The 15905-nt window shown below is 43.9% G+C and overlaps 1 protein-coding gene across 1 annotated transcript in view; it reads left to right on the forward strand.

The window, feature by feature from the left end:
* The first annotated feature begins 13515 nt into the window (after positions 1-13515).
* The window catches only part of PIK3AP1 (phosphoinositide-3-kinase adaptor protein 1), a 112466-nt gene continuing 110076 nt past the window's right edge, over positions 13516-15905 (forward strand). The window contains exon 1 of the mRNA XM_012767286.2: positions 13516-13672. Within this exon, the coding sequence (XP_012622740.1) occupies positions 13660-13672 (13 nt within the window). The 5' untranslated portion in view covers positions 13516-13659. The remainder of the gene's footprint in view (positions 13673-15905) is intronic.

A 15905-nucleotide genomic window follows, 5' to 3' on the forward strand; every position in this document is an offset into this window, starting at 1 on the left:
AAATATAACTGTCTTTGTTCACCAATGACATGATTGCATAGAAAATCCCAAAGAATCAACAAAAAAAATTCCTGGAATAAATTATTATAGCAAGATTGTAAGATACAAGGTTAATATACAAAAGTCAATTTCTTTCTTATGTACCAGCAATAAACAATTTGAATTTGAAATTAAAAACACAAAAACCATTTACATTATTACCCCCCCAAAAAAGAATTAAAAAGAAAACAAATAGTATATTTTCAAGAGGGTTCCAGTTCAGTGGTTGCAGCAGTGTTTGGGCTTGTGAGGGTGGAAAAGCTCCCAAGCAGCCCGGCAACCCACCGACTACCTGAGGTGTGAGGGAAAGAGAAATGAAACTGCATCTATTGCCTTCACTGGGCTCCAAGCTTCTCCAGGTTTGGTCTCTGTAATATCTTTTTTCTTTCTGTTCTACTTCACGATTTCTTTCTGTGAAGTCTCTGGCGGGCTCCAGCACCTTTCCCCCCTAACTACACCTGAGCTGTTCCCTTTCCCTCGTCTCCTCTATCTGAAACCTCCCTTCCTTTCCTCTGGGACAATATGGCAACCTATGTCTCTAGTCAGCCATCTTTCCAAAGAAACAGTATAAATCTAACAAAATATATGTAGAATTTATATGAGGAAAACAACAAAGCTCTGATGAAAGAAATCACTCAAGATATAAATAAATGAGAGCCATTTCATGCTTATGGATTGGAAGACTCAATATTGTTAAGATATCAATTCCTCCCAACTTGTAACTATAGATTCTTTCAATCCTAATCAAAATTCCAGCAAGTTATTTTGTGAAAACTGATCCCAAAGTTTATATGAAGTGGCAAAAACCCAGATAGCCAACTTAATACTGAAGAAGAGCAGAGTCCAGAGGACCGGCACTTCCTGACTTTAAGACTTACTGTAAAGCTACAGTAATCAGGATGGGGTGGTATTGACAAAAGAATAGACAAATAGATCAAGGGAGGGAATGGAGAGCTCAGACACAGACCCACATAAATATAGTCAGTCAACTGATCTTTGACAAAGGAGAAAAGGTAACTTAATGGAGAAAGAATAGTTTTTTGAAATAATGGTGCTGGAAAATTGGACATCCATAAGCAAAACAAACAACAAACACATAAAACCCAAAAAACAAAAACACACAGACCTTACACCTTTCACAAAAATCACAGGCATACCTCAGAGATAACAGTGGGTTTGGTTCCAGACCACTGCAATAAAGTGAATATCAAAATAGAGTGAGGTTACACAAATTTTTTGGTTTCCAGTACCTATAAAAATTATGGTGGCACATACTGTAGTCTTTTAAGTGTGCAATAGCATTATGTCTAAAAAAAGTACATAAATAAATATTTACAAAACACATAGTTGATAAAAGATTCATATCCAAAATATAAAGGACTCTTAAAACTCAACAATAAGAAAAAAAATTAAAAAATGGACAAAATACTCAAGTGCCTATCAATATATGAGTGGGTTAATGAAATGTGATATATGTATACCATGGAGCACTACTCAGCCATAAAAAATGGTGAACTATCTCTTGTTTTATCCTGGATAGAGCTGGAGCCCATTCTTCTAAGGGAAGCATCACAAGAATGGAAAAACAAACACCACATGTACTCACCATCAAATTGGTACTAACTGATCAACACAGGTGCACATATAGTAGTAACATTAATCGAGAGTGTAGGGCAGGTGGGAGGGGGAAGGAAGGGATGGGTAAATTCACACCTAACGGGTATGGTGCGTGCTGTCTGGGCGGGGGGGGGGGGGATGCTTGTAGGTCTGACTCAGGCAGTACAAAGGCAATATATGTAACCAAAGCATTTGTACCCCCTCTAATATTCTGAAAAAAAGAATGGGAAAAATATGTGAGTAGACGCCTCACCAAAGAAGATATACAGATGGCAAATAAGAATTTGAAAGGATACTCAATAGCATATGTCATTAGGAAACTTCAAATTAAAACAACATTGAGATACTACTATGACACTATCAGAATAATTAAAATCCAAAACACAACACCAAATGCCTGTGAGTATATCAAGCAACAGGAGCTCTCATTCATTGCTGATAGGAATGTAAAATGGTACAGCCACTTTGGAAGACAATTTGGCAGTTTCTTTTCTTTTTTTTTTTTGAAACAGAGTCTCACTCTGTTGCCAGGGCTAGAGTGCCATGGCATCAGCCTAGCTCACAGCAACCTCAAACTCCTGGGTTCAAGTGATCCTCCTGCCTCAGCCTCCCAAGTAGCTAGGACTACAGGCATGTGCCGCCATGCCCGGCTAATTTTTTCTATATATTTTTAGTTGGCCAATTAATTTCTTTTTATTTTTTTTTAGTAGAGATGGGGTCTGGCTCTTGCTCAGGCTGGTTTCCAACTTCTGACCTTGAGCTCGGCCTCCCCGAGTGCTAGGATTATAGGCGTGAGCCAATTTGGCAGTTTCTTACAAAGCTAAGCATAATCATGCCATGTATTTCAGCAATTGTGCTCTTATGTATTTACTTCAATGAGTTGAAATTATGTCCACATAAAAGCCTGCACACAAAAATTCATAAATGTCTTTAATCATAATTGTCAGAGACTGGAAACAATCAAGATGTCCTTCAATAGGTAAATGGCTAAACAAACTGGTATATCTATACAATAGAATATTACTCAGCAATAAAAGGAAATTAGCTCTCAAGCTATGAAAAGACATGGAGGAAACTTAAATGCACATTGCTAAATGGAAGAAATCTGTCTGAAAAGGCTGCACACTGTCTGACATTGGGGAAAAGGCAAACTGTAAATTCGGTAAAAAGATGAATGATTGCCAAGAGTTCAGAGGTATTTGGGAAGGGATGGGTAAATGAAGCATAGAGGATTTTTAGTGTGGTAAAATGACTCTGTTTGATACTATAATGGCGGACACATGACATTATGCATATGTCAAGACCCATAGGAGTGTACAACACAGAGTGAACCTTACTGTAAACTATGGACTTTAGTTAATAGTAACATACTAATATTGGTTCATTAATTGTAATAAATGTACTATATTAATGTTAGATGTTAATAATAGGGAAAATCCTCCGTGTGTGTGTGTGTGTGTGTGTGTGTGTGTGTGTATGGTTAGGGGAATGAGTGGAAAGGGGGTATGTGGAAATTCTCTGTCCTATCTGCTGAATTTTTCCATAATTCTAAAATTGCTCCTTAAAAAATTAAAATTAAAAAACTAATTAACTAATTAAAAACATAAATGTCTGAGACTAACCAATGAACAAAAAAACAGAATGGGGGTGGAAGGGTTTACCTTCCTAGATGTGGCTGAAACTACTTTCAATATCTGGCAGCTAAAGAACTTCATTTCCCTGCTTCCCTTTCAGATGGAGTATAAATAAATCTGTTAGGTGAAACTTTCAGAAAAGCTCTTAGAAAGGAGGCCTGGCCTTTGCCCTTTTGGCCCATCCCTACTCTGTTTGCTTCCTATCTGGAATAAGGGATATATGGCAGGAGCTTCAGCAGCCATCTTGGAGCACACGGAGCTCATGAAGGTGAAAACCACACTAAAGATATGAGAGAAGAAGCCTGGGTCCTAATGAGCCTGGTGCTTCCATGCCAGTCCTAGGCCTCGTATACAAGACTTCTTTTTTTTTTTGAGACAGAGTCTCACTTTGTTGCCTAGGCTAGAGTGAGTGCCATGGCGTCAGCCTAGCTCACAGCAACCTCAAACTCCTGGCTCAAGCAATCCTCCTGCCTCAGCCTCCCAAGTAGCTGGGACTACAGGCATTCGCCACCATGCCCGGCTAATTTTTTGTATATATATATTAGTTGGCCAATTAATTTCTTTCTATTTATAGTAGAGACGGGGTCTCGCTCTTGTTCAGGCTGGTTTCGAACTCCTGACCTTGAGCAATCCGCCCGCCTCGGCCTCCCAGAGAGCTAGGATTACAGGCGTGAGCCACCGCACCCGGCCCAGACTTCTCTTATATGAAAAAAATAAACTTATTTCTTGTTTAAACTTCTCCTATTTGTATCTATGTTAGTAGCAGTTAAACATAATTCCAACCTTATATGTCAGGTAATAAAACTTACTATTATGTTGTTACAATAAAAAGCATAAGTATAGCACAGGAATCAACAATATAAGTAGGACCTCATATAGAATCTAGAAACAAATTCAAATGGGAACTTGATATAAATAAAGATGACATTTCATTTAGAGGGGGAAAGATGGTTTACTTGATACATGGTGCTAGCAGAAATGACTATCCATCTGGAAGAAAACACAGTTACACTTCTACCCCACTTCATATGCAAAAATAAACTCCAGATGGATTAAAAGTCTAAATGTGACAAATAAAAATATTAGATACAAATGTAAGAAATTATTTATAAAATTGTAAAGAAGACCTTCTGCAGCAAAAGTTGAATTCTAGAAACCTAAAGTCACCATCTAAAAGTAATAGTACATACATCACCTATTAAAAATTAACATGTTTTTGTATAGTGAAAGAAAGTATAAATAATTTCAAAAGAAAAATGATAGATTAAATACTTAAAATATTTATGACAAAAGATGAAAGTTGCTAAAGTACCTAGCTCTTATAAACCAATTTTTAAAAAGGACAATTAATCCAATTAAAATTGGCAAGCATAGCAACAGACACTTCCAGAAAAAAAAAAAGCAAATCATAGGCATTATGAAAAGATTCTCAGCCTCACTAGTATTCAAGGAAATGCTAATTAGCATAATAATGAGTATAGCATTTTTTGATCCATCAGATTGGCAAAAAAGAAAAAAAGATTAGTGAGACTATTGATATGGGTATGGAATATGAATTTCTACAGCCTCTCTGAAAAATATTATAATAATATATATTTTAAAATGCACATATCTGTTGATCCAGCAATACTTCATAATCTATCCTACAAAAAGAATAGCACCAGTACATAAAGAATATGCTCAAGGAAATTTATTGTAGCATGGCTTTGTAAAGGCAAAAATAAATAAATAAATAAATAAATAAATAAATAAATAAATAAATAAAACCAAAAAAACTCCACACTTAATTTGATTTCTTTTTTTTTGAGACAGAGTCTCACTTTGTTGCCCGGGCTAGAGTGAGTGCCATGGCGTCAGCCTAGCTCACAGCAACCTCAAACTCCTGGGCTCAAGCAATCCTGCTGCCTCAGCCTCCCAAGTAGCTGAGACTACAGGCATGCGCCACTATGTCTGGCTAATTTTTTCTATATATATGTTAGTTGGCCAATTAATTTCTTTCTATTTATAGTAGAGACGGAGTCTTGCTCTTGCTCAAGCTAGTTTTGAACTCCTGACCTCGAGCAATCCGCCCGCCTCGGCCTCCCAGAGTGCTAGGATTACAGGCGTGAGCCACTGTGCTCGGCCCCACACTTAATTTGAAAAGAAAGAACTTAACTTTCATCAGTAGAGAACTGATATATTATATTATTAATATGTCTATACTATGGAGTATTAGGAACTTTTAAAAAGAATGAGTTAGATATATGTGTATTGATCTAGAAGTGTGTCTGGATTAATGGAGGAGTTTTTTTGTTCTTAAATGTCCTCTTAAAGAATTTTTACTTATGCAGGAAACAACTTGCATTTTATCTATTATCTAAGGAGTCACACATAGAAACTTGAGTTAATTTGCACCATATTTCTGATTTATTCCCATGATGTTTTAGCATCCCTTACAGTGTGGCCCCCAGGTATGGTTCAGCAGGTCTACCTCTGTGTGGGCTTAAGAGGCTGGGGGTTCTAGCTTTCCACAACAGAGGAACAGCTCCTTGGACCAACTCTCACACAAGTAACACTATAAACTCTGGATGAAACGAACAAAAACATGTACTGAAAGGCACTGGAGAGCAACAAAAAGCAGACAGACACTGGAGGAGAGCCAAGGCTTAGAGGAAGGGAGCAACGCTGGGTTTCTCAGATTCACAGTTGTTTGGCCCAAGGGCAGGCCCCAGTCCATGGCCTGTGCAGCAGCTAAAATTCAGATGGATCATACACAGCCTGTCTTAAAGAACAAAAAGATACATTATAGTGGCTGGAAAAGAGGGGGGTTATCTCAGAAGGGAGGGAGGAAGAAAGGAGATTTCCAAACTCTGAGCACAAACTCTGTCCAAACCTCTGCCCAACTTCTTTCTTTTTTTCACCCTACCTGCAAGCTAACCAACTTCTAAACTATGGCTGTGCAGGCCAGACTCCAAGAAGCCCGTTAAAGCCTGAAAGGACTAGACAGTCCGGCTGTTCTACGCTGCAGTGGAGAAGACAGAGTTTGCAGTTTGGGTCCAGCCAAAATAATTGTCTGTTTAAAAAAGTATTTCAAAGGCATAACAGAATCCAGAGCCTCTGTGAATATCATTTACAATGTCCAGGGTACAATCCAACATTACTGGGCCATCTTCATTTCATTGACACTGTTCCCAACAACTTCAGAACACATATTCTTTTCAATGCACATTCATCAAGACAAATCATAAGCTGGGCCATAAAACAAATATCAATAAATTTAAAAAGTTGAAATCATAGAGTCTGTTTTTGATGATTGTGGAATTAAATTAGAAATTAATAATAATATATCTTTAAAATTTTTGAATATTTGAAGATTAACTCATTTTTATTATAAATAACCCATGGCTCAAATAAAAATTGCAGGATGTAAAATTGCTGGAAATCAAGGAGGGAGGAGGGGGGAAGAACGGAGGGACAAAAACATGCCCAATGGGTACAATGAACACTATTTATGTGTCGGTTACACTTACAGTTGTGACTCAAGCATTACAAAAGCAAACCATGTAACCGGAAACATTTGTACCCCCTTAATACTTTGAAATAAACACACACACACACACATACACACACATGAAATAAAAAAAATCATAGGGGACATTAGAAAATATTTTGAACTAAATTACGATGAAAATACAATATATCTACATTTGGGAGATGCAGCAAAACCATTGAATTGGGAAAATTTACGGCTTTAAATGCTTATGTTAGAAAAGATGAAAGGAACAAAATCAATGGCCAAAGGTTCAATCTTAGGAAACTAAATAAGAGCAAAGTGAACCCAAAGTAAGGAAAAGGAAGGAAATAACAAAGATGAGAACAGAAATCAGTGAAGTAGAAAATAAACAGTAGAAAAATTAACAAAACCATACTCCATTGGTTGAGGTTCACAAAAAAAAAAAAAAAAAAGGAAAAATGAACAAGACCAAAAGCTTGTTCTTTGGAAAGATCAATAAAATTGATAAATAATCTATCTCAACTGATAGAGACAGACACACAAACACACACATACATACACACACATGCATGCACAAAGACAGAGAAAGAACACAAATTATCCATATCAGAACTGAACGAGGAGCTATTGTTACAAATCCTACAAATATTAAAAAAATAAAAATGAAATATTGTGAATGACTTCATGTCAATAAACCTCACAAAGCAGATGGACAAATTTCTTGACAAATACAATGTATTAATACTAGCACAAGATGAAACATAAAATCCAACTAGCCTCATATCCATTGAGGAAATTGAAATTGGTAGCAAAATCTCAAAGAAAAATTTAGGTGTGGGCAGTTTTAGTGGTTAATTCTAGCAAACATTTAGGAAAGAAACAACATAGGAATTTTTCTATCAGAAACAGAGGAGAAGGAGTACTTCCAAACTCATTTTATGAGGCCAGATTAACCCTTATACTGAAAACTGACAAAAGACATTACAAAAAAGAAAATTACAGACCAATATCTTCCATGAACATAGATGCAAAAATCCCTAATAAAATCTTAGCAAATCAGCCATATTCAAAAGAATGATACATCATGACCAAGTGAGGTTTATCCCAAGGATTCAAGGATGGGTTAACCCCCTAGGAGCTAGTGGTAGATTTATGGAAAAGAATTATGAAGTTAAAGCATCAGGTGAAGAGATTTTCTACAGTTTTTTTTAAAAAAAAATTACTAGTAGGAAAAAATAGGTGATTGCATATAGCAAAAAGCACCAGACTAGAATCATTACCAGGCTTTAGTCCTGGTTCTGCCTCCAACTCAAAGTATTAATGTATTAGAAAGGTCATTTTGCCTTGGTTTTCATGTGTGTCCAATAATGACCTCTTAGGAACTTTCCCTGCTCTAACATGCTAAAAGTCTATGAGGTCAAGTCCTAACATTTTTGTTACAGCTGCCTAGACTTTTTGCTTCAGCACCTCACAAGGCAGAAGTAGAAAACGTGCAAGATACGCTTTCATGCACGAATGAAGGCACCATCTGCACATGACTTGACCTGCCAAGGATTCATGCGTGGCCCCCACTTGAGCACACCCACATGTCCTCAGGAAGTACTTTCAAATCAACGCTCTGGAAGGCATCCATTAGGTCGTGGTACTAAGGAAAGATCCTGGACTCTGCACTGAGACTGACCTGGGTTTGAATCCAGTTCTGCTGTCTGCTAACTGACCCTGGAAACATTATCTAACATCACTGACTCAGTTTCTTCATCCATGGAGATAATATTTGTGCTGCAGAACCATTGTGAGAATTAACTGAGATAGCATAAGAAAGTTCATGAATTATAGTCTGTGCTTAATAAACATTAGCTTTCATTTCCTTATCAGTGAAGAATTAGGTTTGGCTACGTATAGCAGAACAGCCAAATGATCATGGCTCAAAGAAGGCAGAGATGTATTTATTTCTCTCTCAAGTAAAAGAAGTCAGAGGTGAAAAACCTGGAGCTGGATTGGGAGCTCCTTGGTCAGCAGGGAATCAGGCTCTGCCGAGGTTTCTGCACTACTGTCCTTAGAATACGGCTTCTGTCCACGCGGTCGCCTCGTGATCTAAAGAGGGCTATTGGAGCTCCAGCCATCCCATTTTCACATTCCAGGCAGGAACTAAAAGAAAAGGAGAAAGGCAAAAAGGGTTTCTTCCAACAGAGTTAAGCCTCTTGTAAAGAACTTTCCTAGACACCCCAGCCAATGACTCCCATTTATATTTTATCAGCTTCCTCTGAGTTACAAGAGAGACTGGGGAATGGAGTCTTTCAGCGGGGCACATTGCTGCCCCCAAATAAAACTGAAATTCTGTTATTAAGAAACAAGGGGAGAATGAATATTGGGTAGGCAGCCAGCAATCTCCGTGACACTCCTTTTTCCTGTTACTAAGGTAACTTTGGGGTTGAGGATCGTGGCATTACCACGAAACAGTTGGCATGGCTTCTACATCACAATACATGACAAGGGAGGCAGCTCTCGTGTAGTAATGAATGGCTTTGAATTCAAATCTAGCTTTGACATTTACTAACCAAGTGACAATCAGTCAGGCAGATTACCTTATTGGAGCCACATAGCAGGTGCTCAACATTCTGTTTCTCTGAACTTGAGATCCAGGGCATGGAAACAGGCACTGCCATTGTCCCAGATAGCCCAACGAGGGGCCCTTGGGCTGTGGCAGAGCCTTTGTGGGGAGTGGCCATTTTGGTGAGTGGGGAAGGAGGTCACACTCTTTCAAGAGGATTAGGCTTCTAGGTTTCATCTGCAAAGCTACTTATTCCTGAAAAGCTACAAATGTCCCCAAATTACCAGCATTGGGTTTTGATAAGATGTCCTACTGGGTTAGGCTGAAACTATCTTGAGCAGGTAGGAAGGGCCAGTGGTCTTTATAAAGCCAGGGTGTCTATAAACAAGGTTTTTAAAGGGTACCTGGTTTTGCCTTGGCTTATGGAAGTTCCTATACCCTGGAACCCCTTTTCCCCACCCCCACCTGTGATCTCCCACTTGCCTGTCCCACACAGTCCAGTCTTCATGTGCTCCACTCTGTCCGTATGAACATGCCTGAGTCTCCTTGGTCTCCTGAACAAAGCAAAGAACAAGTCCTTCAAATGAAAGTCGTGGAGCCTTGGGCAGGTCACTTAACCTGCATGTCAGTATCTTCATCTGTAACATGAGCAGGTTAAACTTGACGATTTAAAAACAAACAATGTATGCTGTTGAACACCCATTGTTTGCTGGGCCCAGTTGTGGGCAGTGGAGATGTGGTGGTGAAAGAGACACAGCCCTGCCTTCAAGGGGCTGATGGCCTTGTGGGACCCTGGCGGTGATGAGGGCAGGGAGTAGGGGATGCTATGGGAGCGGCAAAGGGCTCTTTCCAGATGTTCATGGCTCATGAGAGTAAGGTAATCCTGGCAGTGCCGGGGGGAATTCACAGGTGACAGAGCTATTTCTCTGCCACCTGTAATGGGCGGTGGTGCCAATATAGGCTAGTGGTGACTTGTGGGGCCCTTCAGGTCACAGTAGGGCCTGTTTTAAGCATTTACCATACCACCTAATTTAGTAGGCTGAAGCATGGACTCTGGAGCCAGACTGTCTGGGCTCAAAACTCAGTGCTGTGATTACTAGCTGTGTGCCCTTGGGCAAAAGTTATTGAACTTCTTTGTCTGTAGGATGGCTGTGGTATTAGCACCTTCCTCCTAGGATAGCTAAGAGAATTAAGATGAATTAAGAGCATCCACTAGCTGTGGCACACTCCTGTACCTCTGCCTTCTGTCCTAGCAAGTGAGGCTTTGATAACCAGGGAAAGTACCTGGTCCTCAGTCTTAGGGGATTATGAAATCACATCTTGCAAATGTGAGGAACAGGGGTTTCTTCCCCTTTACCTGCCCCCATGTGCCAAACAGGACTGTAGGGCAGCAGCCAAGTCCGGTTCTCCATCCTTCCTCAAGGCTGTTCACCTGGCGTCCAGTGCTGCAGGGAGTGATAGCAGAGCCTTCCCGGAAAAGCCAGCACACTGGGGCTGAGCAGGGCCCTGCACAGGGGCAGCTGCTTTCATCCTCCCATTCTGCAAAACCCACCAAATGGAGGCACAAAACCAAACAGTCACTACTTCCCCCCACCTGGCCCCATCTGCTGTACAAAGAAACAGGGTGTAATTGCCAGTGTCAGACACTAGAAATGTCCTCTTACCGAGGGAGTGTTGGCCTCTGAGTTTTCTCCCTGGCCAATTGCAGAGGTCAGTGCTAGGCAGCAGTGGGAGCAGAGTTTGGACAGCTGACCCAGCACCCATGACCCTATCTGAAACTGGCAGGTGCCCTCTAATGGTTTAACAGGTGTTAAGAATTAGGTTAAGAGTTGTCCAAATCATCTTGGTCAGGAGGCAGGAAAGGGCCCTCCCCCCTTAACATCTGGAGCTGGAAAGGAGGACTGTGCATCTGAACAGTGGGGACATCAGGGGAGGTGATCTCAAATGGATGGACGCACAATCAGTAGAAATGACTCCAGCAGGGAATACAGACTTCAGGGAGAGGGTAGACTCTGGAAGACCAGTGTTCAAGCAAGGTTTCCCAAACTGGTACTCCACAGGGTGCTGTCTGAGTTGGAATGAATGCCCTCACTGTCCACAGGAGGAAAGAAAAGGCTTTTGGAGCTCCAGCTTGCCCAAGGCAAGAGGGGAACATAAATGCAGGGCTGAGGTAATAATTTGGGGTCCCTGTTTTTCAGTTCAGCTCTTGTCCCCTGCCCCAAGACCACTTCTCACTACACACTCCTCTCCCCATCTTCTGACAAGTCCAGGTTTCACTGTTCCAGGCTGGTTTCCTGGATGTCACTCGTGATCTCAGTGCCCTGCCGTTTTTATATCAGATTTCATTCTTCCAGACCTTCATGGTGATCCACTGACAAAGATCTGCTCAAAACTTTCCTTCCTTGGCCTCTGTTATTTGGTCCTGTTTCTCTGGTCATCCTGGTCTCCTTTGCAGACCCTCTGCCCGTGGTCCCTAAGCACAGTACCTCCCCTGGGCTCTGCCCTTGAGGCCAGGCTCTTGCTCTTTATCCCCTCGTCCCATCTGCTTCTGCAGCTTCACCGGAAGAGTCAGGGAAAGAGATGTTAGGATGCTGGCTTTGAAGATGGTGGAAAGGGCCACGAACCAAGGAATGCAGGTGACTTCTAGAAGCTGAAAAAGCAAAGGAAACATTCTCTATTTGCAGAAAGGAACCCAATGCTGCCAACACCTTGATTTTAGTCCGGTGAGACTCATGTGGCACTTCTGAGCTACAGAACTGTAAAATAATAAGTTGGTATTGTTTTAAGTCACTAAATTTGTAGTAATTTATTATGGCAACAGGAGAAACCAACACACAGCCTCATTCCGGTGTCTCCAGTCTTAAATCCATTTCATTTATTTCCACCTAGACTTGAGCCCTAATTTTTCTTCATCTCTTGCTCTCTGGGTCCGTCCTCTGGACCCTGGGTGGTAGACTCTAGGGGCGTGTGCTATTCAGATCCATAGGACAGCAGCAAAGGGAGGAGGACAGGGAGGAGGACAAGAAGGCGGTGGGTGAGTGCAAGGGTTAACTAAGCAAGAGCTCTACCTCTGGAACCAGACAGGCCTGGTACTGAACTACAGGAGCATTTATTCTCAGTGCAAGTCTGAGCAAGGTATTTGATTTTTTTTTTTTTTTTTTTTTTTAGACAGAGAATCACTGTGTAGCCCAGGCTAGAGTGCAGTAGCATCAGCTTAGCTCACAGCAACCTCAAACTCCTGGGCTCAAGCGATCCTTCTGCCTCAGCCTCCTGAGTAGCTGGGACTACAGGCATGTGCCACCATGCCCGGCTAATTTTTCTGTATATTTTTAGTTGGCCAATTAATTTCTGTCTATATTTAGTAGAGACAGAGTCTCACTCTTGCTCAGGCTGGTTTTGAACTCCTGACCTTGAGCGATCAGTCCACCTCAGCCTCCCAGAGTGCTAGGATTACAGGCGTGAACCACCGCGCCCGGCCTGAGCAAGGTATTTGGCTTGTTTCTTCAGCTGTAGCATAAAGACAGTGATAAAGACAGTGATAGGTGTTACCTCAAAGGGTGGTTGTGAGGATGCAATGCAATGATGGGTGTAGGGCAGGAGACACCCCACCCAGCGCAGAGCAACAGATTAAATGGCAGTGATAATTATCATACATTTAACATATGAGATGATAACTAACGTTCATGTGCCATCAGGAGACCAAGTCCAAGGAATTGCAGAAAGGTCACTGGAGGATACTCAAGGGACAGGTGTCCAGCTTCCTCCTCTTCCCCTTCCTGCCCCCTCCCACTTCCTGCTGAGGCAGCAGAGGCTCAGGGACAAACCCCTGGAGATGAGGGGGTGCCTTGCTTGGACAGCTGGTGCTCAAGCGCTCCCCGGATCCCAGGTCTCAGAGGCCTGGCAGCCCAACACTCCCTACCTCCCCTCCCAATATCAGCCCCAGCTGCCCTTTGGTGGCCGATCAGGGCTGGTTTCACGCGGAGTGGGGCGCACGGGGCGCGAAGCCCCCTGCCTCCTCCCTACCCTCGAGCAAGGGGCTGTCGGGGGAGCAGGCCAGCGTCCCGGCCCGCGTGGGGTTCTCACTTCCCCTCCCCAACGGCCGCGGGCGCAGGTGCCCCGGCCGAGCGGGGCGGTCCCTGTGGACACGCCCTAGCGGCGAGTCCTCGCTGCTGCTCGTCCGGAGGAAGCGCCAGAGCGCAGCTGGTCTTGCGCGGAGCCCGGCGCCCCTCCTGCCCCGCGCGCAGGGACGCCGCCGCCCCGGCTCCGGGCTCCGGGCACCGGGCACGGGCACGCAGCGAGCCGGGGATGTGAGCTGCGCCCGCGGCATGGCAGCCTCAGGTGGGTAGGCGGGCGCCGGGCCCTCCGCGGAGCCCGCGCTCGCGCCGCTCGTCCCGGTGCCGCTCTCCCGCGCCCACCGCACCTCGTGGGGAGCTGCCTCGCACTGCTGTTTGCGGCTTCAGTGCGGGATCCGCTGTTCTTTCTGTTCTTTTCTCTGTGCCCTGTTGCGAACTTCCCTCCCCAACTTTCCCGTGTTCCCCTCTCCAGCCTGTTGCGCGGCTCTCCTCGGCCCCTGCCGGACCCTCCCGCGGCCCCGTCTTTTAAGTCTCCTTTTCTCCGACTCCGGCCTTCGGAGCGTCTGGGGAGTCGCTCCCTCGGCATCGGCTCCTAGCACTCTGTGAAGCCGCGGGCGGACTTGTCTATGCCGGCCGGACTTGTCTACACCGGCCAAACGCTTCTCTTCGGCCTCGCCGGGCCCATAGGGGGCGCTCGGACAGGCCGAGGTGGGGCTGGCAGACCAGAGGTGGCCTTCGGTCCACCTTCCCTTCCCTTCCTGCACCTGGCCCAGGCTATGTTTTGCGTCTGGAATTTTGCTAGGAATCCAGGAACGCTATTCCTTTAGCTTTGCTTTGCTTCTGTCCTTTGCAGAACTTTGGGGATGGGGAGAGTCTGCGGTCACTGGGTAGATCTACCCACCAAAGCGCGCGGCGAATCTTTTCTGGCTGATCTTGGGTTCCCTTCTGATTCATGGGTGCATACACTTGGCAAGTCACTCATTCACCGAGATCCAGGACAAACGGCACGGTACTGATAATAATTAGAGATGACTAATGAGCCTGTTCTCAGCGGTGACCAGGACATACTGTCTGTTGTCTCCGGGAGTTTATAGTCCTGGGAAGGAAAGCAATAAGTAAACAGGGAATTACTAGATGAGATAGTTACCATGTTTGCAAAAGAGTTTGCTGGTATTTTCCAAGCCCACTTTATGATGTTTTAGTAGAGATAACATGTGTAAACAGATTGCAAATGCCTCCTGAAAAAGAAAATCTAGTTAGCCAGGAGAAGGCACTGTTGTTGTAGGAGGTGAGCAAATTCTAGAACGAAGAACCATCCTTTCTGAGATCCTCTGAGGTCTAGCCTAATGGTGCTTTGGAAGAAAAGGTAGAAAAAGTCGGTGGTGAGGGTTCTATTAGATTTGTTGATATGGGCTCATTTTTTCAAGGGTGTGGGAGGGTAGTTAACCTCAGTCTGGTGGCTCTCTAGCTGGGCTCTGGAGGCTGGAAGAAGGTGTATCATGAATAAGGAGCCCCGATAATAGTAGGCTTATGGCAGTTCACACACTCCATTTGAAAGCCAAAGTTAAGTAGAGGGAATTCAGGCATTTGACAAACACTGATTGCATGCTTACTGTTTCTAGGTGTTGGCTAAACAAAATAGACAAAAGCCACACTCCCGTGCCTCTCACCTGGGCTTGAAGACAGGCAATACATTTAATAAGGAAAGTCTGTGGTCTGATATGCCATGTGGACAAACAATACAGAGGCGCGAAAGTGGTTGGAGTTCGAATTTTAAATGAGGTGTCCAAGTTAGGCCTCCTGGAGGAAGGGACATTTGAACCAAGACCTGCAGGAGAGGGAGGGGTCCCGTGAGGAAGGGTGCTCCGGCGACAGGTGTATATGTGGCGTGTTTAAGGCACAGGGAGCAGGTCAGAGTGGCCGGAGGATGCAGGTGACTGGGGAGAGGGAGAGGAGGTCAAGAATGAACCAGTGAAGCCACCATCTCCTTCCACGGTTGGGAACAGGCCCTGGGCTGCTAAGGCCAGGAAACAGCGGACAGGGAGGGCCTTTGAACAGAGAAGGCCAAGAAAATGGTCTCTCTCATCCTCTCGTCCAGTGTCCTGTGTGCATCTCCCTAGTGGGCATGGCCGAAGGGGCTAGGAGGGCGAGCTCCAGCTCAGGTGGGGACCCTAGCCCACTTGCTGGACCTGGGGCTATTCGTGGGCTCTCCAGCGGCTTCTGCAGATGTCTGCAATGGTTAGAGCTGCCACGCGTCTTGCTGGTAGCATCCTCTGTCGTGAGATGCCGCTCCAGGTGCTGCAAATGGGAGTTGGGCCTGAGTGCCCTGGGCTCCCTGAGGTCTGGAGGTACAAGGACCCGTGGGAGCAGGTCACAGCAGTGACAGCAACACCTGTCACCAAGATGCTGTGGGTTCCAGAGTCATCTAGGCTACTCCTCTCTGTGGTCTTCTTTTTAGGAAGTTTTGGTGTAATATAATTCACATGCCATGGAGTTCA

This window comes from Microcebus murinus, chromosome 14 (genome assembly GCF_040939455.1).
Source record: "Microcebus murinus isolate Inina chromosome 14, M.murinus_Inina_mat1.0, whole genome shotgun sequence".
In the NCBI taxonomy this organism is placed as follows: Eukaryota; Metazoa; Chordata; class Mammalia; order Primates; family Cheirogaleidae; genus Microcebus; species Microcebus murinus.